The 23,405-nt window shown below is 40.4% G+C and overlaps 1 protein-coding gene across 1 annotated transcript; it reads left to right on the top strand.

Annotated features, from left to right (window-relative positions):
* The first annotated feature begins 386 nt into the window (after nt 1-386).
* LOC145787133 (furin-like protease kpc-1) lies at nt 387-22,504 on the top strand. Its single transcript, XM_082598859.1, has 18 exons — nt 387-789; nt 3,082-3,189; nt 4,544-4,654; nt 4,838-4,984; nt 5,161-5,326; nt 6,502-6,627; nt 7,022-7,184; nt 14,618-14,714; nt 15,515-15,837; nt 15,909-16,094; nt 16,259-16,384; nt 16,764-16,861; nt 17,337-17,488; nt 19,972-20,101; nt 20,179-20,266; nt 20,604-20,822; nt 21,134-21,243; nt 21,953-22,504. Exons 1-18 carry the CDS (start codon nt 550-552, stop codon nt 22,207-22,209), a joined length of 2,847 nt encoding a protein of 948 aa, XP_082454985.1. The 5' UTR covers nt 387-549; the 3' UTR covers nt 22,210-22,504.
* The last annotated feature ends 901 nt before the right edge of the window (nt 22,505-23,405 follow it).

Here is a 23,405-nt window from a genome sequence, read left to right as displayed (position 1 = left end):
AAAATTGAGACTTTGCAACAAACATGAAGCAAGAATTGCGATAGCGGCTTCCTGTGCCTTTAAAGTAATGAATGTAAACGACACATAAGTTTAATTTGAAATAGGTATATATTATGTTAAAAAATCTTCTAGAAAGATATGTTTTAGTGTTTTCTAATAACTGTGATTTTAACTCTAACCTGCAAGGTTTAGGGCTAGAAAAGCAAAGATAAAGTGGTGAAGGCGCTGTTCACACACCTCGCCTTGTATTTTTTGGTTATTTTAACCTGTGATGTGGCATTTTTTGACCATTTCAATCTGCCCCAATGAGATGGTCAAATTTTGCAGATTTACTAGTCTATTTTTCTGAATAACAAGAGTTATATAATTTGATTTTCAGAGTATTCTCTACTCACCTTAATATTAGGATAACTTTTCTTTGATGTTGCTTGTTGTCTGTAAAGTCGACACAACTGTATTCAAAACAGACTATTCTGTTCTGACAATCATCCTTTCTATCGCAAGAAGAAGTTGCATTTAATAAACTGTTTGAGCAAATAGCTTTTTACAATGCCAAATTCTGGGAATATTGTTATGCATGACTTTCTTCTTTGTTTCATATTGTTTTTTTCTTTTGTGGCACTTATTCATTCATTGAAGCACCATCCTCATGGCAAACCTCATCGACACATACGCAAATCCCATCATAAGTCCAATGTATACCTTAATGAATTTGCCGTAGAAATATCTGGAGGTCCAAAAGAAGCAACGTCTATCGCTACCAAGTATGGCTTTATCAACAAGGGCCAGGTATAGTGACCTTTTATCATAATCTATGTTGTTATAACCGGTGTGTACATTTGCTCATACCCATTTTTGTGAAATACATTTTTTGACCGGTTTCATCACCCGTTTGCCTAACAAAGTTTGCTAAGTTACTTAAGTTAGTATAGACTGCCAAGTGCCAATGTTGTTCAATGCAGTAGAACAACATGCATGTAAATGTTTTTCTTCATGTTGAAACTGTTGTCAAAATGTAGATATTTTAAAGGCAATTTTCTACTTTGATGCCTTGCAGTATCAATGAAAGAACGAAAATTTTGCAAAGGCTCAAAATAATACAATTACAAAATGGAGTGAAAATAAGCTTTTAAAAACTGATAAGTTTGTCAGGTCTTGATATGCAAATCTTTTTTCTAAGTTGTGCATTTTATCGTTTAATGCAATATTTTATTTCTTCAAAACGGTTTTAGGTTAATTGTCTGAACTCTACCTGCTTGTGACATGTCGGCACTGGTGGATCTTTGTTGAACACCATTGGCTCTAATTAATTCAACAGAGTTTTAAACATTTACTTACTTGATTAAGGGTAGATGAAGATGCCACCATTTCTGCATCATTTCTTTACCATACCAATTTTTCATAAAAGGCTCACTAGATTTTGGCCAGTATGCTTGCAATGGTCATCGCTTGTTGTAAAGCATTGATTGGACAACATTAAATGTAATAAGTCAAAACCTCCTGTATTTGCAAATAATGTTACTATAACAAGTAATTCAGGCGTTTGCTCAAAGCATTTAGTTTACAAACTTGTGACATTATAGTTGCCAATAATGATATAATCATAATACTGCAATTCCTGATAACTATATGATGATTACAGTGGTTTTAATCAACTTCAGTCTTTTCACCTCTAATTTCAAAAAGCCAGTTCGCCTTGAAAATGTAAGGTATCATTAGCTCTTTTTTAGTCTATCGACTACCGTATGAGCTATGTATTGATTAAGTTGATCTACTGAGTTCTCCATTGCAAACAGTAAGGATTGCTTGTAGACAGATTAAGTGGCTACATCGTACTTGTAATTAAGGTGAAAATATTACCATCAAACGATTCAAAATTAAAGTACTACATTTGTCATATTGTATGTGCTTGTGTCAGGGTTGAGAAAAACCCGGGTTTTTTTTTAAAAAGCCCAACCCGCCCGAGTTTTTTTTAAAAAAACCCGGGTTTTATTGGGTTTTTTAAAAAAAATGCAAAAAAAGGTAGATTCATGCTTATTTCACCTCAAAACTACTTTTTACGAGTGAAGTGCCTTTCACTCACAGTACATGCTTGCATAACTCAATAAAATAATGCACTAGGGCTGTTGTTGCTTGAATGTTGCATCATCCATTAGTTTCAAGATCAAGTTGGATGTTGCATCATCCACTGATTTCTATACCAAGTTGATGCTACTGTGGTAGAAATCACATTATTGCATCATTTGTTTAGATTTGAAGGCAAGGAGCATTTATGCCATCATGTTTAAATATTTTTTATCATTTATATAATATATATATTATATATAGTAATGGATGAGCAATTGAGCGATTGCGTGGCCAATTAGGCAAATGCTTTGAAACAGCCATGCGTTAGAATCCAGAATCTGTAATTGGTAAATAGCCTCCTAAATTGCATTTCACATCATATATACAGACTACAGTAGAGTAGTACTTTCACCAATTTAACTATAAGGCCTTCTTGCATAAATGAGTTTTAGTGTAGTGTATACACAAAGTGACATTACTTGATTTTTGTGTACTGTGCAATATCCACTGCGTTTTCAGTTTATTCTTGGAAATTACTTCACAATCACATCCTTAAGTCCTAATTTAAAGTTTGTTGTAAGTGCTTTGTAGTGTTTTTGTAAATTTTTTTAATTTTCCAATAAAAACTGGACGAATATGATGCTCTGGGTTTTTTTATGTTTTTTTTGGGGTTTTTTTAAGTGGGTTTTATTAAAAAAACCCACCCGGTTTTTTTTGGGTCGGGTAAAATACCAACAACCCTGGCTTGTGTCATCATGTCAATTTAAATGGCCATGGCGCTAACCATCCCTTAGCCGAAATAGTTTGCTTCATTCAAACCTTGCAAGTAATTGTTTGTAACCCCAGACTGCCTGGTTTTTAACTGTGGTTTATGAACTTTTTTTATTTTTACATAACTCAACCTCTTTGAATCCCTGTTTGTGTTAAATTTCGAATACTTGTGAAAAAATATAATTTTATATATTTAGTTATTGTTTGGCCAGGTTTATTGAAGTACATTACTCCCACATTCAGGTGGGCACACTTAATGGTTGGTACACCTTCGTGGACCGGCGCATTAGGAAACGTTCCGCTGAGCTCGTGGACCGTAGCAGGAACAAGTTGAAGAAACTGCGACGAGAAGTGAGTTAACGTTTACAATTTTACTGTAATGAATCGAAACTGTAATGTCTATGTCAATGATAATTTCTCCCTTTTTATTTTTCACTTTGAAGAGTGATTCGAAATTATAGAAACATTCATGAAACGTTTCCAACCCGGTACACGACAACTGGGCGATACCCACTTGGGCGAGACCAGGTGGGCGACGAGACAAGTGGGCGATGAGCAAAGTGGGCGACGGACCAAGTGGGCGACGAGCCAAGTGGGCGACGGAAGCGAAAGTTTAAAATACAATGATTGATTTGTGGAAGAGAGGCAATGAGAGTTCTCACGCTGAGTTTCACGAAGCATTGGAAGCAACATTTTCATTATTTTTTGTAGTCTAGTAATTGCGCTTGCTGTTTGATGTTAATTTGCATTCGTTTGTCTCTTTTCTGAGAGGTTTCTCTTAAGCTTCACGATAAACCCTGACGCCGCAAATTGCAAAATAATGTGTCAAGACGATGTCACAATGCAAATTAACATCAAACAGCAAGCGCTATCACTAGACTACAAAAAATAATGAAAATGTTGCTTCCAATGCTTCGTGAAACTCATCGTGAGAACTCTCATTGCCTCCCTTCCACAAATTAATCATTGTATTTTAATGTAAAAATTAAGTCATATTTTATACTGACAAGCTTCGATAACGGTTAGGGAGCGTTCATAACTGACTTCAACCACTCTTTGGCTATTCGTTTGTCTCTTTTCTGAGAGGTTTCTCTTAAGCTTTACGATAAACCCTGACGCCGAATATTGCAAAACAATGTGTCAAGATGATGTCACAATGCAAATTAACATCAAACAGCAAGCGCTATTACTAGACTACAAAAAAATAATGAAAATGTTGCTTCCAATGCTTCGTGAAACTCAGCGTGAGAACTCTCATTGCCTCCCTTCCACAAATTAATTATTGTATTTTAAAGTAAAAATTAAAAGTCATATTTTTTCCGAACGGCTAAACTTTCGCTACCGTCGCCCACTTTGGCCGTCGCCCACTTGGCTCGTCGCCCACTTGGTCCGTCGCCCACTTGACTCGTCGCCCACTTGTCTCGTCGCCCACCTGGTCTCGCCCAAGTGGGTATCGCCCACTTTGTCTCGCCCAGTTGTCGTGTACCGTTTCCAACCACAGCACACTTTGCGTTGCTTCGTGGCAAGGTTTCCCCGTTTGTCACTTCTACGGTTATATAGGAGCTATAACGTTCGCATTTCGTCGCTTCTTACCCTCTGCTATGTTTGGCATATTGTTCTTCGTGGTGATGGTCAGAAATACAAATAAACTTTGGCACTTTGCTGAAGATTTATGCTGACGCTGACTTTGAATATACATTTCCAGGTGCTTGTTGTTGAGAGATTAAAAGTTCTATCTCGGAAGAAGCGGGATTCGGTTCTATCAGTGCACTACACCGCTCCCAACGACCCTTCTTGGGAGGAAATGTGGTACATGGTGAGCAGGAATTATTTTATACATGCTCCAGCTTTTTTATCATTTAAATGCACGATGTGTAGGTTATTAGTAGGCTCTCTTAGTCTCTTGTTTTGTCATCACTAGGAAATGCACTTATACTCAAAATAGCTCCCGCAGTAGCTTTGCAAAGGATCACTTTTAACGTACGTTTTATGATTTCAGCGTTGTGGCACTGGCAATAACTCTGGTTGCCCAGTCAGTATGCGAATCACAGATGCGTGGCGGGCCGGCTTCAACGGAGAAGGGGTGGTTGCGACCATTCTTGACGACGGAATCGAATACTCTCATCCTGATCTTTACTCAAACTACGTAAGCAAGTAGCGTCTGCATTGTCTCGATTGATGAGTCATGAATATAATTCCCCAGACAGCAAAATCAGTCATTTTTATATTGATTCAACGTCTGCAGACGTTAAATTAATGTAAAATGACGAATTTTGCTGTCTGGGTCAAGATTATTTATTAACCGTATTGTTGCCCACACAGGATCCAGGCGCGTCGAAGGATTTCAACGATGAAGACGACGACCCACGGCCCCGGTACGACACCTCGGATGAGAACAAGCACGGCACGCGATGCGCCGGCGTACTGGCCGCCACCTTGGACAACTACATTTGTGGGGTCGGGGTAGCTTACCGGATCAACATTGGAGGTACTGACCTGACAGGCTGAGTTCAGAATTGAAGGAACCATTTTTTGGTTTTTTAAATGTCAGCCTAATTCTATTTAAGTTTTTTTTCTTCTATTTTTAGAATGACACCGATCAACTTTACGTGAACTAGAATTTAAAGTGAAAGACAAGCTAGAGTTGTATTCCAATCGTAGCGCAATAGAATTTATTTTTCGTAAAAATGACAAAATTTTTGTTACGAGAACTGGCGTATTGATGGTCTATGGTTCTCTGGGGTAAAGACCCGGCTGAAGTAACCAATGCTGCTTTGGTAATTCGAAATTTTCAGACGACAAGAAATCTTCATTTTATAATAAAAAGTTATTTGAATGTTAGAAACCCGCTGAACTAATTAATTGTGTAATAGAAATTAAAACATTAGATTTGGAATTACAGTAGGCTATTACAAAAAATTTAAATTAAAAAATTATTGAAAAATAGATTTGATGTTAAAAAATGTTAATTGCAAATAAGAATCCATTTTATATTATTATTTTTTGCATCAGACGATTATATTTATTTCGTTATCTTAAGGCTCGTTAAATTCGCTTACCAATCGCCGCTATGAAAGGTGAACGTATAGCAATGTTCAAAGCGAACAATTATATTATGTATTCTAAATGTTACAACTTAACAAAAACTGACGCACTGAGTTTTGAATGTCACGTTTTGATGTAATTTTCTTTGATCTCTGTTTTGCATTCCATTTTGAACCTTACCCGGGTTTGCTGCAAAAATCATTGCTGAGCCGCGGAATCGCAATAAGACGAACCCGTGGAAATGATTCACGATCTTAACATTCATGACGTCATTATTTACAAATCGATATTGTCTCGTGCTACTTGGAGTAAAGCTGAGTCGCGCGTTCATGGTAAAAGTATTTGTCGCAAAATTTATTTTGTTTCAACACCTCTCCGAAATAAAAATTACATGGCCGTGCTGCTGATGTTCGAAATTTGCTAAATCACAATATAAATAGGTTAAAAATAACATTTGATTTGATTTAAAAAAAATACTAATACATTAGTGCCGTCATCGTTTCAGTTAGGTGTTTACTCTGAAAACTCAGCATTTAATGTGAGTCAGAGAAAAATATACGTGTTGATACTTAAACTAAATCTTGGGACAGATACATGTAATCAACGTGCGCAATGCAGGTGTGCGCATGTTGGATGGTGACGTAACAGATCGCATCGAGGCGTCGGCGCTCAACTTCGCGCACAATCACATCGACATCTACAGTGCCTCCTGGGGGCCAGAGGACGACGGGGAAACTGTGGAAGGTAAATTTGATCGGTCATAAATGAGTTGCCGTCTTTGACCATGATGCTTTTAGGGATGATGATGCAAATGAAAATCGACCTGTACGACACTCCTTCGTACGTGTGGTTGCTGGTATGTTTGTGGCGAATCCTTGCTTTGTTACATGTCGAAACTTTCATACTGGAAGCAATATTTCCCAGCTCCTTGTTTGGAGTTGTTTACTTCGTCAGGGGTTTTTAATTATTTTATTGTTGCCATTCTTTATACTTCTTGGTGGGAGCTATTGGAGGATCCACCATGGATAACAATCTGTTTTGGTGCAACAAGCTGGCTTTGCAGTGTTTTGTTACATCTTTATTGGTCTGTCCAGGACGCAGATAGCAGCTTAATGCATGCTGTATGATGGTATTTTAGGCCCAGGTGACATGACCGTGGCCGCCTTCAAGCATGGAGCGACCTACGGCAGGGGAGGTAAGGGATCGATATTTGTCTGGGCTTCTGGAAATGGAGGTTTCTACAAGGACAGCTGCTCATGCGACGGCTACATCAACAGCATATACACCATCGGCATCAGCAGGTGTGTGTGGATGAGTGAGTGGCCTGCCAGTTGTTCTGTTGTTGTTTGTTGCATGTTTAGGTTTTCAACTGGTTTATTGTTCAACGTTTAGTTTGCCAAAGCAGCCGATGGTTTTGCTGGTCCTCTTGGTTATCTGCTTGCAAATAATTCGGCCCTCGCTGGTGACGCGTTTGTTGAATCAGCTTTTACTGTTCACACTCGACTACAGTCGTTGACTATGAAACGAAAGGTGGCTTGTAGCAGGGTACAACCACACAATGCATTAAAAAGTTAAAACTGTTCAAAAGTAGGTGTTGGTGTAATTGTGAAGTTGCTATTAAATTATAATCAGCCAAAGCGCTAACCAAATGTATTTTAAACCAGTTTATTACTCAACAGCTTGTAAAGTTTTTGTAAAATTATTTTCAAAAACAATGCTTTGCTTTTGGTGCAAGCACGCATTGATCTACGAGTTGTTGCAAATAGACTGTTTTTGTTGTCGAGCAGTTAAACTGGAGAGTTGTGCTTAAATTTACTGTACTGTAGTAATTCTTATTGTAATGTTTAATGTTTGCTGGGCATTTGCAGCTCGATGAGGTGCAATTGAAACTAAATTTCATGCTGGCGCAATGAATGATTTTGAAGGTTAAGTGATGGCAACGTTTCTTTCATGGCGCGAACAATTCAACATTAAGAGAGCGCTGGACTTGTTTTTGCCATTTCAATCAATTCATCGCGGTTCTTGTTGCATTCAGTCTGCCCATTCCTTGCGCTTGTGACGTAATAATCTTCATCCTCCATATCTGGAATGCTTATCATTTCTTATCGGCTTCGTCACCACCCCACTTCTGGTATGACATCAAGCTTTGCTAAAGTCTTTTTATTTCTGCTTTTGAGAGCTCTTTGGCACCGTACATTGAACATTACGGAATGCGAAACTCCACCTTTCCTGCCACACTCGAAGGGTCACATTTCAATTCAACTATTTTTTATCTGTTTTTATTTTTACTTATCCACCACACTTTGTGATGTCGTAGATAAGCCAAAAGCACATGCGGTATCATGTCCCTCAGCCTGTGGAATGTGGATGCATTCTTCTTTGTTTTCAATATTGACAAGTTTAAAACTTTTTCAAGGTTAGGAACTTTAAAATCAATTTGCTTTGCTGAACTTGGGTGTTCTTTTTCTGTTTATCATTGTATCCACTCGTTTGTTTTAAAGAACGCTTTCTTGCGTGAAACATTCATGAAGGAACATTAAAGATCGTTTATTAGAAGTAAAAATACTTTCAAAGTTGTTCAATTTTTTTTTTTGCTTTCTAAAAATTTTCTGTCTTTGCTCCGTTTTCAAATCTAAGCTATTTCGTTCGCGTATTTAAAGATAATTGGATCCATGGCCATTGGCCATTCATCATGTTTCTTGACGAGTTACTGCATCGAGCTTACGAATGTTCAAAAATAAAAATATCTAAATTAGAAAAATGCATAGGCCTATTTGTCCTTAGCCGGTCGTTTGGTCGACAGACATTTGGTCGACAGACATTTGGTCGACAGACATTTGGTCGACAGGACATTTGGTCGACAAAACATTTGGTTGACAAAACATTTGGTCGACAGGACATTTGGTCGACAAAACATTTGGTCGACAGGACATTTGGGTTAGGGTTAGGTTAGGGTCAAGGTTAGTTAACTAACCCTAAAATGAATCGTTCTGTCGACCTAACGTCCTGTCGACCAAATGTCTGTCGACCAAATGACTGTCGACCAAATGTCTGTCGACCAAGTGACCGGGTACCTATTTGTCTTCGACGCATTTTATATTATCTGTCTTTCACCGAAGCACTTTTCTCTTGACTTTCTAAAAAATGAACAAGTACATTAAGCACGTGCTACAGATGGATAATGATTCCATGACTTGCATTACTCACAATATAAATATTATGATCACGGAACTTCAAAGCGAAATCTCAACGCACCGAAAGTGTTGAAAAACATCGTTGCTTTCCGGTTGAAACAAGTTTGAGGTTGTTTGGCGAATTGATTAAGAAAGAAATTGGTTAGTTCCACTAATTCTTCATTCTGATTAAATTTTCGTCTCTTACCTTAAATATGGAAACAGTTTAATCTTGTAGAAATTCTCAGGTGAACCGTTGTTCCTTAGGAAGGTTTATGCGGAACGTGGGCTTGCCGTATCACCCGAAGACCATGGAAGATGTTAGGATTTTGTGCACGTTTGACTGCAACTAGTTGCCAAACTAGGAAGGTTTTGCTTTGGACATTTGCACGATGTTCAGAAGGCCGCCAATGTACGAGAGCGCATCTTTCAACTCAAAAAATTAACATCAAAAGTTACAACAAAATGGGCGAACGATCATTGGATGATTTTTTGCGGCTGTCAGCAAGCTACCATTGTTCAGAGTGCAATACGGTGGTTTTGCACGTTGATTTAACCTAGACAGACGGTGGGTTCACAAAACAAAGAAATGGATTGATTATTATTGGATGTCGGCATAGACACTTCAATCAAACGCACACTTGGAATGGTCACAATAACAACACTGGTCAGTGGTCAATATATATATTTTTTCTTGCATGGAATTTGATAACTGATTTAGGGTAATTATAGGGTGCTGAATCCGAATATGAGCTCAGATTTCCTCTATCACGTCACGTTCTTTTGCAATATGCATGTTCATATTGATGAATTGCGTAAAAGCTACTCACTCACGAGTTTGACACCACACAATCACGCACAAAAGCAGCTTCAAAGGCTTCCAGGCTACAGGAGAAACATCTCAAAACCGGTGCAAGCGCTTCATTTCATCAGCCAGAGAGGCCAAGTTGAGAAAGTACTTCCACTCGGACGGGCAACTTGTTTACTGCACAGATGTTGAGGGGCTTCTTATTTCTATGGGTTTTACTTTACCTGCATTTCATCCAAGTGACCGGAGACTTTTTATTGATAACTCGAAAAGAAGCCTAAAATGTGTCTTGCTCCATAATGGGAAAAGTATGGATCCATACTTATAAGACACTCTGTCTCTCTGAAGAAGAATTATGCAAACATCAAGGTTGTGCTGGAAAGATTAATATACTGCAATCGCCAGTAGTTGATCTGCGTGGATCTTAGAATGGTGAATTTCTTATTGGGACAACAAGGAGGTCACACAAAGTATCCTTGCTTTTTATGCTACTGGGATAGTAGAGCCAACGAAGAACATTGGGTAGAAAAGTTATGCAGTTTATAAGAGATCAGCTACAAAAGAAAATTGTTGATATCTTAGCGTGTCTGCGTTTGTTGATATCAAGGTAATAAATCGCGAGGTGTGGAGGGGAAGACTTCGTTCTCGACAGACAGACAGGCCACACCCTCGACATGAGGATTAATTCATGGCCTGTATAATCAAAATTGGTTGATGATGATGATGATGATGAAGGTATGGTTTGGATTTTTACACCATTGTACAAATTGTTTTAAGGTGACAGTGTTACTTTTTCTTGCATATGTTTAGTTTAAATTTGCAAATTCAATTCTGTCAAAAAGACACATCACTAAAAAAAAATTAGGTTTTTAGTGGTGCCTTACCAGTGTTGAGCGCAATGCTCCAAATTGTACTTTTTCAAACATATTTTATTTATTTAGTATTTGTACACTTCAATCACAAAAGTAATTTTGGAAACGCATTCTTAAGGGAATAACTGCCCCCCATTGCAAACATTATTCCATATATGGACGCTCAATGCTCAAACGCAACATAAATTTTATAACTTGAGTCGCTGAAAAATATCAATTAAAAAAAAGTTTTTATATCTCAAAAACTTGCTGTGATGAGCAAAAACTAACATCAGATTCGGATTCAGCGTCCCAAAAGCTAAATTCATTGAAAAACTCTATTCAAGAAAAATTGTGTTGACCAGTGTAATTTATTTATTTGATACCACGCGCAGGGCATTGCCACTGGCACTGCAAGCACAGTTGGAAATTTATGCACACAACAAACCGGAAACTACGAAAAGCAAGCAAGCTATCGAATTAGCTGCTGCCTCTATCTGACAGGACTCCTCTGTTGCATGTAACTCGTGTTTGCTTGCACCTGCCAGTTGAAACAAAACCTTCTACCAGGCCGACTGATGACGAGTCTCAAACACTTTGCTTAAGGGAACGTTCAAATATTACGTAACGCTTTTTTTTCCGAATTTTTGACCCCCCCCCCTCCCCCATGTAACGCTTTTTCACTACGAATTCTGCACAAAAAACTACCATTCCGTACTCGAAAGCGTTACGTAACGTTTTGCTTGAACCCCCTCCCCCCCGATGTGACACCAACGTAACGCTTTGCATAAACCCCCCTCCCCCTCGAAGGCGTTACGTAATATTTGAACGTTCCCTAATGGAAACCATAAAATTGTCTATGACGAAACGCAATATTGCGGCTGCTGCACCTGTTTGTGGACATCTATCATCTTCAACGTGTGATGTTGTCTCATTTTTTGTTGTTGCAAAATTCGTTCTAGTTGCCTAAACGTTTTCACATTTGAATGAACCTATGAATAAAAGTCATAAACATCTTTGTAACGTTCAATCTTTGTGCTCTGTAATGCCAGCCAGAATATCGCGATGGTTTTGATAGAGATTTATTTTTGACTGCTTGAACTGAAGTAATACTTCCCGTAATGAGGTTGCACCGTTTGTCTCCAACTTGTATTATCTAACATTCCAGTGGCATTAGTGTCATCAAATTTGTCACCTGCTTTGAAGTGATTACATAACTTTTGATTTTAAAAAACTATCTGGTAGTTGGGAATCGGATATCTTATCTATTATTTAACTGACCAACAAAGCCGAATGTGGATATGAAGATGTGCACTAATGGCTAACCTTTCGCTTTCGCCACAGACGGTATCCCGGAAAAAGCAGTTAGGTATGAAAGCGCTGTGCAGCAGTTTCTCTACGCTTACAGTTGTGAATGTGGCGGGAAGAACGATGGTTTGCTTTAAACAAAACATTTCTTTATAAAATGAACGTCCTCAGAGACTCCAAGACTCCATCGAAACTGTGATGACGCAGTAGAATTAAACTAGAAAGCTCCCCCGCTTTGTTAGGATCATCTCCAACTAAGGTGGTTGCGAACTGTCTTCTTTGTCGTATCTCGTGTAGAGTGAAATCAACAGAATGACATTTGACTTTTAAACTAAACAAACAATCAAATCATATCCTACTCAAGCAAAACTTGACAGTTGAATCGTTTTCATTCCTATATATGGCTTCCGATTGCCGCTTGTTGCTCCATCGGTTTGGTGACAACTTATCGCGTTTATTACTTCCGGTTACAAACCTCGATTCTTGCCATCGCTTCGCTGGGTCATGACCTCCCACACACAACTGCGGATGCCTTCAGTAATTGAATTGTTCAGCAGTTTGATGGTTGGTTGTTGTTATGGAAACAAACGTCACAGGAGATTCGTTCATTGCCAGAATCTTGTGCATGAGTTGCCTCCCCCCGCGTGGCGACTTGCAATCTGCTGCAGGTTTGAAGATTGCTGTGATTGGCTTGTTAGATTTCATTGTTTTAATATTTTCCTATTTCACACTCCTGTTTCTAGCGTCGTGAGGGTTTTATGAAATATTGCTGGACACAGTTTGTTTTGAACTCGACTTGTGAGGGCTGGGACATGTCTTTTTTAATCGGAAACGTCATCAGATAATTTCGGCTTTAGGCGAAAACATTTGATCTTGACATATTGACAAGTGAAAACTATTCATCTTATTGATTATAATGGAAATTTCTGATTACTTGGCGCTTCTTTCACAGTTTAAGCTTACTAATCAACGGCCGTTTGCGATTCTGCGGACAGAAGGTATTTCGATGAAAAGGATTGTCCGTTCGATCTTGATTATGTTTTTGTTTCGTAATCTCAACACATTCAGCAAAGTTGCTAGAACTACTTCCTTGGCAGTATCAGTTGGAAGAGAGTTTCTTTTGATCAGTTTCGACGTTTTCATATTTTATCGGCGCTTCTATTTGTGACTATGGTCTAATGGAAGTTGTTTGTAGTTCCGCTTTTTGTTCCATGATGTCATGGCGGTGAACAATCAACATGTCACTGATGTCTTGTTTCATTGATCAGTACCAGGCCCGGACCGAGTTCGTTCACCTGGAATGTATTTGGTCGCTGCCGTCGGTAGTTGTCTGACTTGCTGGTACATCCCTCAATGTGATGGACGACCATACATCTAGCATAGTTAATTAGTTATTTTTTTTTGCCCATGATTTAATTCGTATTATAAGATGTGAAAATACTATCCCGGTGTCCGGACACGCCAAAATCCTTCCGACTCCACCACTCCGACTCTACAGCCCTAAACAATAATCATGCTGCTAAAAGCGCAATTCTATCTAATAATAATAATAACAACATTTATATAGCGCCACATCCACAGTGCAAACTATGCTCTAGAGTTGTCAATGTCAAGCAAAGCCAAACAGAGCGATGGATTGTGTTATGTAGGCCTACGCCAAACATGCACTTGATGCGATGAAGGGTGGTTACTTGTTATGTAAGGCAATGCACAAAATAGTAATTGTAATATAGCACTAAATAAATGGAGTTAATTTTTGTCGTTCTAAATGGGTCGTCGGACCACTCGGCATGCAACAAGTCATCCAACTGAACAAGTTGATATTATCAGACTCAGACAGCTACTGCCAAATGAGATTTGCGTGCTCACGTCGGACTTGCTTGGTCATTACTTGTCAAACTCATTTTGCTGACTTGTAACATTCCAAGTTATGGCTTGTTCAGTTGTTACTTGCTCAGTTTTATCATTTACCAACTTCAGCGACTTGCTGAAATGTTACTAGGTCAGTTGCCACTTGCTCAGTTCAACACTGCTGATTTGTAGACGACTCTTCTAAATGCAATCGTAACGTACAAGGTAGCTATCTAGCAATAGCGTGGTTGGAAGGTTTAGTCCGTCGGCATGCTCCCAATGCATTTATTGACGTAGAATTCGCCTCTGAGTCGCTACGTCCAGAAAAGTGGTGTTTCCCAACGTGAGCGCCTTTGTTACCGAGTTATGTTTGGCAACAACACTTGGTCTTCTTAGGAATCTATTCGGTTATTGCTGTCGTCTTGATGACTATGTTGGGGCCAGAGTGGCGGAAGATTTGAGCGATTGCAACGAGTAGTTTCCTACATGCCTTGAGAATGCTCATAGTCCTGGTCAACAACAACATCGTATTGCTGGTACGTTGCCAGCTTTCTCGTGGGCAGCAAGTGCCTTCCACGCATATCTTTCCTGTTGAGTTACGTAAAAGTAACGTCTTTTTATACGGCTTGGGATCGGCGAACCATCGGTTGCTTGTGTTGTTATTTCTTTGTTTCACGTTCAGCAGATTTTATGTTTGGTTGAAAGTTTTCGTTTTGTTTTTGTTTGCATGTTTCGTTCGTCAGTGCGTCTAAAAACGGTCTGCGGCCTTGGTACAACGAAAGATGCACATCAACTCTGGCAGCCACATACAGCAGTGGTGAAAGTAACGAAGGGAGAATTGTGAGTATGATCACCCCGTTGTTTGCCTGCCATTACTTTCTATACTTTGTGTTGTTTTGTGCGAAACCGTTGTTCGTTCTTGTATTGGTTTCTATTTTTAACAGTTTTGTTGTTTTCACAATGAAGAGTGGCATTTTAAAAGTGTTCAAGTCCAAAATTTCAAAATTAAGTTCCCAAATTTGTGACGGGATTTAATTGCTTTCTAAACGAAAGTTTCTGCGTGGTGTGAAATCGATGACATTCCAAAGTGAACTATGCCACATTTTTCGTGCTGAAATTTTGCAATAATATTTAGGTGACTGCCAATAGCACTTTTTTAATGCTCTCCAATTTAGCAAAGTGTGACTTTTTAAACTACACTCTCGTTGCAAATATTACTAATTATCTTAAGTTTTTTTGACTATTTTCTATCGCTCTTCACTGTTTTAGATCGGACATTCTACCCCTTTTTCTGTTTTTACAACCTTTTTCCTGCTGGGGCGAAGGATGACCGGTTTTACTTGAAATAACTTTTCCATCTCTTGTCTACAACCAAACACATGCTTATACAATCTCCATCATACATTCAAAATGCGTTCATCATCAATCCTTTCAATTTCGCAGTTGACATTTTCTATTTAGGCGATTCTCCATTCATCCATTTCGGCATCCTCTTCTGTTCTCACCAAGTCATTTGTAGCACAATCATAGCCAAGTCTCACTGTCATAAAGTGTGGCACGTCTCACACATTTTACGTTTCATACTTTTCTTTGATTTGGACACGTTGGCTTGCCCTGCTAACGTCCACATTGATATGCAGATAACCACCGATCTACACAGTTCCTGCACTCGACTTCACACCGGCACTTCGGCGTCTGCTCCCATGGCCGCCGGACTCATCGCGATGATGCTGCAGGCCAACCCGGAACTAACATGGCGAGATGTTCAGCACATCATAGTCCGCACTTCTCGTCTGTCCGGCCTGGACGCGCCCGACTGGGTGGTCAACGGGGCTGGCTTCAACGTTTCAAACACGTTCGGTTTCGGAATGATGGATGCGGTAGGAGGAGCCCATGTGGCTGGACGATGGGAGCAAGTCCCCGAGCAGAAGATGTGTGTGGGCAGCAGTGGAAATCAGCCCAAGTAGGTGACCGTGGTCATGGAAGATCTTGCCGAAGTCGTCCTTGTCACGTGATTCACAATTGTCCTTGCAGGAACATCGAGCCGAGCAATCCTCTGATCATCTCGATCGACACCCGCGCTTGCCACCGACGCCCGAACGAGGTCGCGTACTTGGAACACGTCATAATGAAGATAACGCTGAGGCACCCGCGTCGTGGGGATCTTGAAATTTCGCTCACATCTCCATCCGGGACAGTTTCAAACATTCTTGAGCGACGGTGCGTGCTTTGTAACGAGTTCAATAAAACAACTGACACACCATTTCACGATTCAAGGCCGAAGTGGAGATGTGATCACAGGCTTGGTTGGAATGAGTTGTCGCATATGTGAGCTAACCCGCGGTTCATGAAGCATGCATGGTATTTATAGATTAATTTTCCAGAGATTACGACCCGTCCAAGGCCGGTTTCGACGGATGGGACTTCATGACGACCCACCACTGGGGGGAAAACCCTATGGGGGTTTGGTATCTTGAAATAAGAGACTTGCCTTCCTCCCGGCACTACAGGTGAGTTCAACACAAAGCGTTACAATGTAGGGCGGAACAAAAATAGCTGCCATGTTAGAAGGGTAACATGGTGGTGGCTGCAAGCGTGTCTGGCATTTGCTCCAAGACACAGCTGTTGATAAAATACAATGTTTAGTTGTTCACATTCTTTTGGTTGTAAACTTTTCGAATTAAGTTTGATCGATCATGGCAAACAGCTGACGAGATGATTGTCTGTCAATTGTTGCTGCTTGTTTGTTGTGTACCAGATCCGGAATCGCTATTTCTGTCCTCTAGCACTATCGTCTGGCTGTTTGAAAAGCATTCCTGCATAAAATGATTCATTCAAAGTATGTTGTCCAAACACAAATTGCCGAATCATCTTCTGCTTTAACCGCAGGGATCCCCGTCGGAGGCACCAACTGCTCAAATGGCAGCTCATATTACATGGCACAACAGTCCATCCTCAACCGTCGTATCGCTTCGAGAATTGCGAAGGTTTGCAGCTTATTTTGTTAGAGTGGCAAGTTATCGTACCATGGCTTTGTATTTGACACTACACAGACATCTGATCTTAGACCACACACAATGTAAGTCAGCCGCGCGTGCGTGTCTGACTCATAGCGATGTCATGTTGAGGTTTTCACAAATCTGAAAGATGACACGATGTGTATGCTCTAAACTGGTCTAATCTCTTCTTAAATATGTTTGCGTGTACAATCCACAGATGTGCATTATCTCGATGGTAATCGAGCCAAATCTTCACCATTTTCGTCATGAATCACGTCATGAAGATCCGCTATCTCTGTTTAGGTGGCCGAGAGTCTGATAATACCAACCTGTAAATCAGTCACTTTTTACATTGATTCAACGTCTGCAGACGTTAAAAAGAAGTGATTTGTTGGCTGGAAAGATTTCTTAAGTTGCGTGAAAACTTGCTTATTGGTAAGGTCACCAGATTATTGCTTTGCAGCTTTTCCTCAAGAACATTGCCACCCTGAATGTGACGGTTGTTGTGGCGCTAGTTCCCTCGAGTGTCGTACGTGTCGTCATGTTTCAAGCCAGCAGGGGGAATGCGTCGCCTCATGTGCAGCCTCCCAGTTTGTTGACGAGGGAGTGTGCAAGGTAGACTCATTTGCGTTCACATCTTTTGTTAGTTTGATATTATGTTTTGATATCGTTGCTGCCACTGTCATCACATGTTGTATTTGAGCAATTGAGCATTTGCAATTTTTGTTTCCCTTTCATCGGTATCATCATATAAGCTTTGCTGTGATGCCGGGGTGAACACTGAACACCCATTGACTGAACTCACGTCATCCATTTTACAACCAAGAACTATGATCTAACTCGCGAATGAAAAGAATACTGGACAAAAAAAGTCGAGCTTATGGTGGAAACATTATCGACGATCCAACGCTACCTCTCCCTGGTTTCTCGACAAGTAACAGAAAGAAATGAATCAACAATCAATTATAATTGAATTTTATCCCTCATGCCCGAACTGCTATCACTCTCCATTGATGGGGCTAACAAAGCACACAAATTTACGAAACAGCAGGCAAACTGTAGATCATTTTTTTAGATTGTCGACGGACTGCACTACCCGGTAGTTTCAACACATATATTTTAAAACTGGCTTAGACAACCAGCTTCAAGTGTGAAAACGCCAAACGAAACTACTACCACTGTAATCATCATGTTTTTTTTATTACCGATCATCAAAGCAAAAAAGTACAATGTCACGTGCCATAACATAGGAGGCAATCCAGCCTTTTATATCGCCATGCTTTTAGAATTCCGGTTCCGAATCATCTTCATGTTTTTTGTTTTTTTTAATTTTTTTATTTCCGAACATTAAAGCAAAAAACAATATCACTTGCCAATTCATTATAAGCGTTTGAAAGTGCGTAGAAGCGGCAAAACGCGAACGGTAACATATGTTCGAGAGAGAAATGATTTTCTAAAAATAAAGGGTTTTGGCACAGTCGCAACACGATTTCGGCACAATTGCGATAAATGAAAATGGCGTAAACTAGAACTTGGAATAATATTAATTAATTAATAATTATTTATGGACTAATAATGGTAACAATAATAATACTAACCTGTCGCGTTTTGTGAATTGCAAATCGCCTATATTGGGGTTAAAGTATGTTACACTTTGAATACAAGTCCAGGCGAGCAATATGTGATGATAGACTTTATGGTTCTCAAAATTATTTCCATGCGACTCACTTATGACGTAGATGTACAATTGTACATTGGCCTTGAAATTTTATCGCAAATTAAAAAAAAAAATTTGCAATCTTTACAAAGAATTTCTCTTCATTTCATTTGTAGGCTAATCATTATCTCGTTGCAATCATAGTCTTGGCAAACCTGTCGGTGCTACTGGGCTACTGACTAACGTTTACATTTCTTAATTTAAGAAGTGATTAATCAGCTGCCTTCAAATAATGAAGTTCAACAGACGTAGCCTATATAAAAAGAATTTCCTGTTTTTTATAAAAAAAATTAGTTAGGAAACCGAACCTGTGTGCGACGTCTGTTCAAATTTTAAACGACGCACACAGTGGCGTACGCAGGATTTTCTCAAGGGGGGGGGGAGGGGGGCATTGACAGTAGCGTAGCCAGGACTTTTGAAAGGGGGGGTTGACGACCGACGGGCAAAGCCCGACGGCATTTTCGCCTAAGACGACACCCAGTGGCGGGGGTCTGGGGGACCTCCCCCAGAAAATTTTTAAAAATTACTATGAATTTGGTGCATTCTGAGAGCATTTTCAACAAAAATGTGGGTATGAATATTCCTGTAAAATGGTGCTGTCAGGTAGCATAGCAAAAGGATAAGATCATGTTTTCTTCAACATTTTTCGGAAATAAAGCTAAGTCTTTATGTTTTCTTGTTGCTAATTCCTGGCTGAGATGTTTGGTATTGGAAAAACTCGCTCTTATAATACAGTTTTGTTTAAAATTAGGCAAGTTTTTTTTAGACGGAAAGCATCCCAAGCATAAAGAGACTAAAAGCATCATTCTCAATATCGTGACGTCACATGCATGCCAAAAGGGGGGTTTTTAACCCCCAACCCCCCCCCCCCCCCCTGGCTACGCCATTTGCCATTGATATCCCAGACGTCTTCATGATATCCCAGTATGGTTTTAGTTTAGACTTTATCCATTCCTTTCTTACTATAATAGGCTTACAGAACGCTATGCTACGTACGCATAGGCATGGTCCAGCGGGCCCCCCTGCGTACGCTAGTGGACGCACAGTTTGAGAATAACTGCTTTGTGGCAATATCCTATGCTTTAGTCTCCACCGAGAATATGGGTTGCTCGTTCTAACGTCGCATTTATTGTTTGTTTAATTGCAACGCGCTGTCCGTGCGCTCGTACATTCATTCTAACATTTCATTTAGACATTTGTTGACGATGCCGATGAGTGAAGAGATAAGGTGGCGTGGTGTAAGCCGCCCTTGAATGTGAGCCACAACCGTGATGCAGAACTTCGTCAGCCACGATTTCCAACACGCCAAGCGATATCTTACATCGTGTCTTATGTGATTGATCACTATTCACCACACCTTTAACGTTGTCTTGTTTCGCAGCCTTGCTGGAGGTCTTGTCAGACGTGCAATGACGCTGGACCGGCCAACTGCACGTCATGTCACCATGGCAACACTATCGTTGATGGCGCGTGCGTGAAAATTTGTCGTCAAGGTTACTACTTGGAGCCTGGTGAGTAGGGACGGTCCAAACTTCTGGCTGTGCCCCTCAGCAACATCAAGCGTTTCACTGTGCGATGTGTGTTTCAGGATCAAGCACATGCAGAGTATGCGATGAGGTTTGCAAGACCTGCCAAGACCGAAGTAGCAGATGTACATCTTGCAGAAGCTCCTTCATGTAAGTGCCTTGTACAATATCAGGAAGTTAGGTTTCAGATTCGGCTCCACTTTGCTTTGTAGTTCACTGTGTTAATGTTGTTTGATACTGCACAACTCTCTTCTCTGTGCAAGCAATGTAAAGTGACCCCCCTGCCCGATATTGTCGTGCTGTTGTGGTTCCAACACTGGAATCAACTCTGATGTGACGTCATGAAGTTCATTCGGCTGGTTATTGAAACTATTTGCGTAGCTGCCAGAGCGATCTGTTGATGCTCAGGTTCCAACAGCCTCCTCTTTTGGGAAATTGGATAACGAAACCCCCTATGCTGTTGTTCATTGTGACGCTACACTTGCAGATTCGAGGGCAACACTTGCCGGCCATCATGTCCGTTCGGTACTTATTTCGTATCAAACACCGTTGGGTGTCGCCCTTGCAACGCATCTTGTTCAGGATGTTCGCGGTCCGCCAAGCGGTGCACGCAATGCGCGCAAGGTTACTTTATGTACAGACAGAAGTGCGCCGCCATCTGCCCGAAGCGATACTATCCGGACGAAGTTTCTAGAACTTGCAGACCGTAAGTTTACTTTTAAAGTCAATTGATTATTGTAGGTATGAGTAGTGCTCAATTGAGCACACGTGCTTCAGTCACTGCCTGTGCGATCTATGTAGGACGTGAACCTGTGGTGGAAAATTACTCGAATTCGTACAGCGTTTTTTTTTTTATATTTATTTATTTTTTTTTATAACAAAGAAAATGCAAAAAGTTAAATTTTAAAAGTTAAAGTTAATTTTAAAATGCAAGAGTTGTTTGGTGAGCTCTAGCAAGTCCATAACTCTAGCAAGATTTTCTAGCAAGTCCATAACTGTCGAAGTTGTTGTTTGAAGTTGCCACCACACTTGCAAGAGTTGTAATGGACCGAGGGAAAACCAGTGCACAAAGTGCTTTGAAGACAAGGTGTTCAATCGTGGCCTCTGTCAGGATTCCTGCAAGGATGGTACGTTCTGTGTGATGGGACTAACAGCAAATGTAGCAGCTTTAAAGACTTCGTGCGTTAGTTACCTATCCCTATGTTTTTTTAACTAATGGTTGTGCCGCTAATGGCTGAACAGCTCTGCGGCTTACACGGTGTTAGATGTGGTGGCTTATGTACTAAAGTTTATTTTGAAAGGTGGCTATATGGATAATTTCATATATCCTGAATGCTGATATGAAATGCATCTAACAGACGCCATAAAAACATAGCATACTCATTACTCAATAACTCATATATTGCTGTTAACTTTTCTTACTGTGGAGTGGAATAACTTTCTGTTTTAAAAAGACCTGAAGCAAATGAGTTCTTTATAACAGCACTATATGTTAAACGTATGTACTATATAGTACATATAGTGCGTACATATGTACAAACGTTAAACGTACTATATGCAGATGCACAGTATGTTAAACGTCGGTTGCATGACCGCGTGAGAACCCTGGTATGGCACTCGAAGGGCAGGACACCTAAATATCCGGCCGTAAGCCTGGATGCAACCAAAATGACAACCTACAAAATATCCCAGCCAATAGTATACACATTTTTTGCATTGATTTAATGTTTGCAGACGCCAAATTAACGTAAAAAGTACAGATATTTCTAGCTATGATTTTGTGTGCCTTTGCATAACTATTGCTGCATGACATCACTAATCCGCATGCGCTTGCAGCTTACGAGCCGGAATACCTGCAGAACCCATGTACGGTGATACTCCGCTACCATTGGTGCGATGTGCTGGTGTTTTCTGAGTTGTGCTGCGAGACGTGCAGATTGTTTAACGCCACCGCGAAGCCGCTCCCGCAACTTTCCTACGATGACTATTACTACGATGAAGACCCAGCGCCAGCTGTCACATCCGGGACTGAAGACAAACAGAACGTGACACGTGGCTCTCCAGCAAGCATCACCCCCGTGCCGGATCCATAACTGCAGCTGCTGCTGGTGATGATAATGAAGCTTTATTTGCCAATAAAGCGGTACTGTTGCAGAGTAAACGCTTCGCTTACTAAACCGCCATCAATGTACTTGTCAACAGCTTTGCTTGGCCTTCTATTGATCTACTGCCACTGTATTGTAGTTAGCCCGAACTGCAAGCTCATCCCGTCCGACAGTTTATGCCGGCGCGTGCGTTGGAGGTGGCAATGCTGCGGAACATGTTCGTCGCGGCGTAGTCGTCGAATCCACTTGTGACGTCAACATCAGCTCTCAGGATTGGTGCATTGTTGTCACTTCTCCTTTTTCAACAACTTCCGTGACATCATATTCGAAGCGGCCTGCCAGCCGCCGATAGGCCTCAACAATATGACGTCACGGCTGCTGGCTCCCCTTAGTAAAGTTCATCTTGGACGAAGTTCTGTTGGTTTTCTTCTCTTCTTATTTGCTGGCCAATTGAATCAAAAGAGTTTCCACTGTATTTTTATATGAAATGTAAATACTTTGAACACAATAAAAATCAAATGAATGCCACTTCCGTGTGATTCGAAAGATGCAGGAACGACACCACTCAAAAGCATTGAGCTGTAGATTCAAAGGACGATTTTACCCAAAAACCAAAACAAATAATTGTCAACTCAGTCTGGTGCTCTCCATTGGTACAAACGACTGCACAATTAGTTTCATGTTTTATTTCCGTCTATTAAAGCTAAGCAATATTTGCCTACTTGCCACAACATATCAGGGGTCTGCTAGGAAAATGCGACAGCGGCAAAACGCGAACGTTAAAGCGAACTCGATAGAAAAGTGATTTTCTAAACACAAGGGTTATGGCACGGTCGCAACACCTTGGTGGACCTATATATAGCCAGTAGCGTTGACCTGGATATACGTCATCTTTCAGACAGATATATGGAATATGGATATACGTTGACCAGGATGATTTTAGGGCAGTGAACTTTCTGAAGGCCCGAACCTAAAGAAGCCTCCGTGTATTTGAATATAGTTCATTTTTATTAGAAGTATCTTGGTTTCAGGTCCGAGGATCTCATTGGTACCGGGCCCAAATTATCCCTCAAAGGCCTACCACCAAACGTTGAACCAAGCACGTTGGGAGTTGTTCAAATGTCATCTGACGCATTTGATAGGGTTGTCTTGATCGTTTAAGTCACGTTGCATGAGGATTAGGG

Source organism: Aplidium turbinatum, chromosome 18 (assembly GCF_918807975.1).
Source record: "Aplidium turbinatum chromosome 18, kaAplTurb1.1, whole genome shotgun sequence".
Lineage (NCBI taxonomy): Eukaryota > Metazoa > Chordata > Ascidiacea > Aplousobranchia > Polyclinidae > Aplidium > Aplidium turbinatum.
This window is presented reverse-complemented; position numbering and strand designations above follow the sequence as displayed.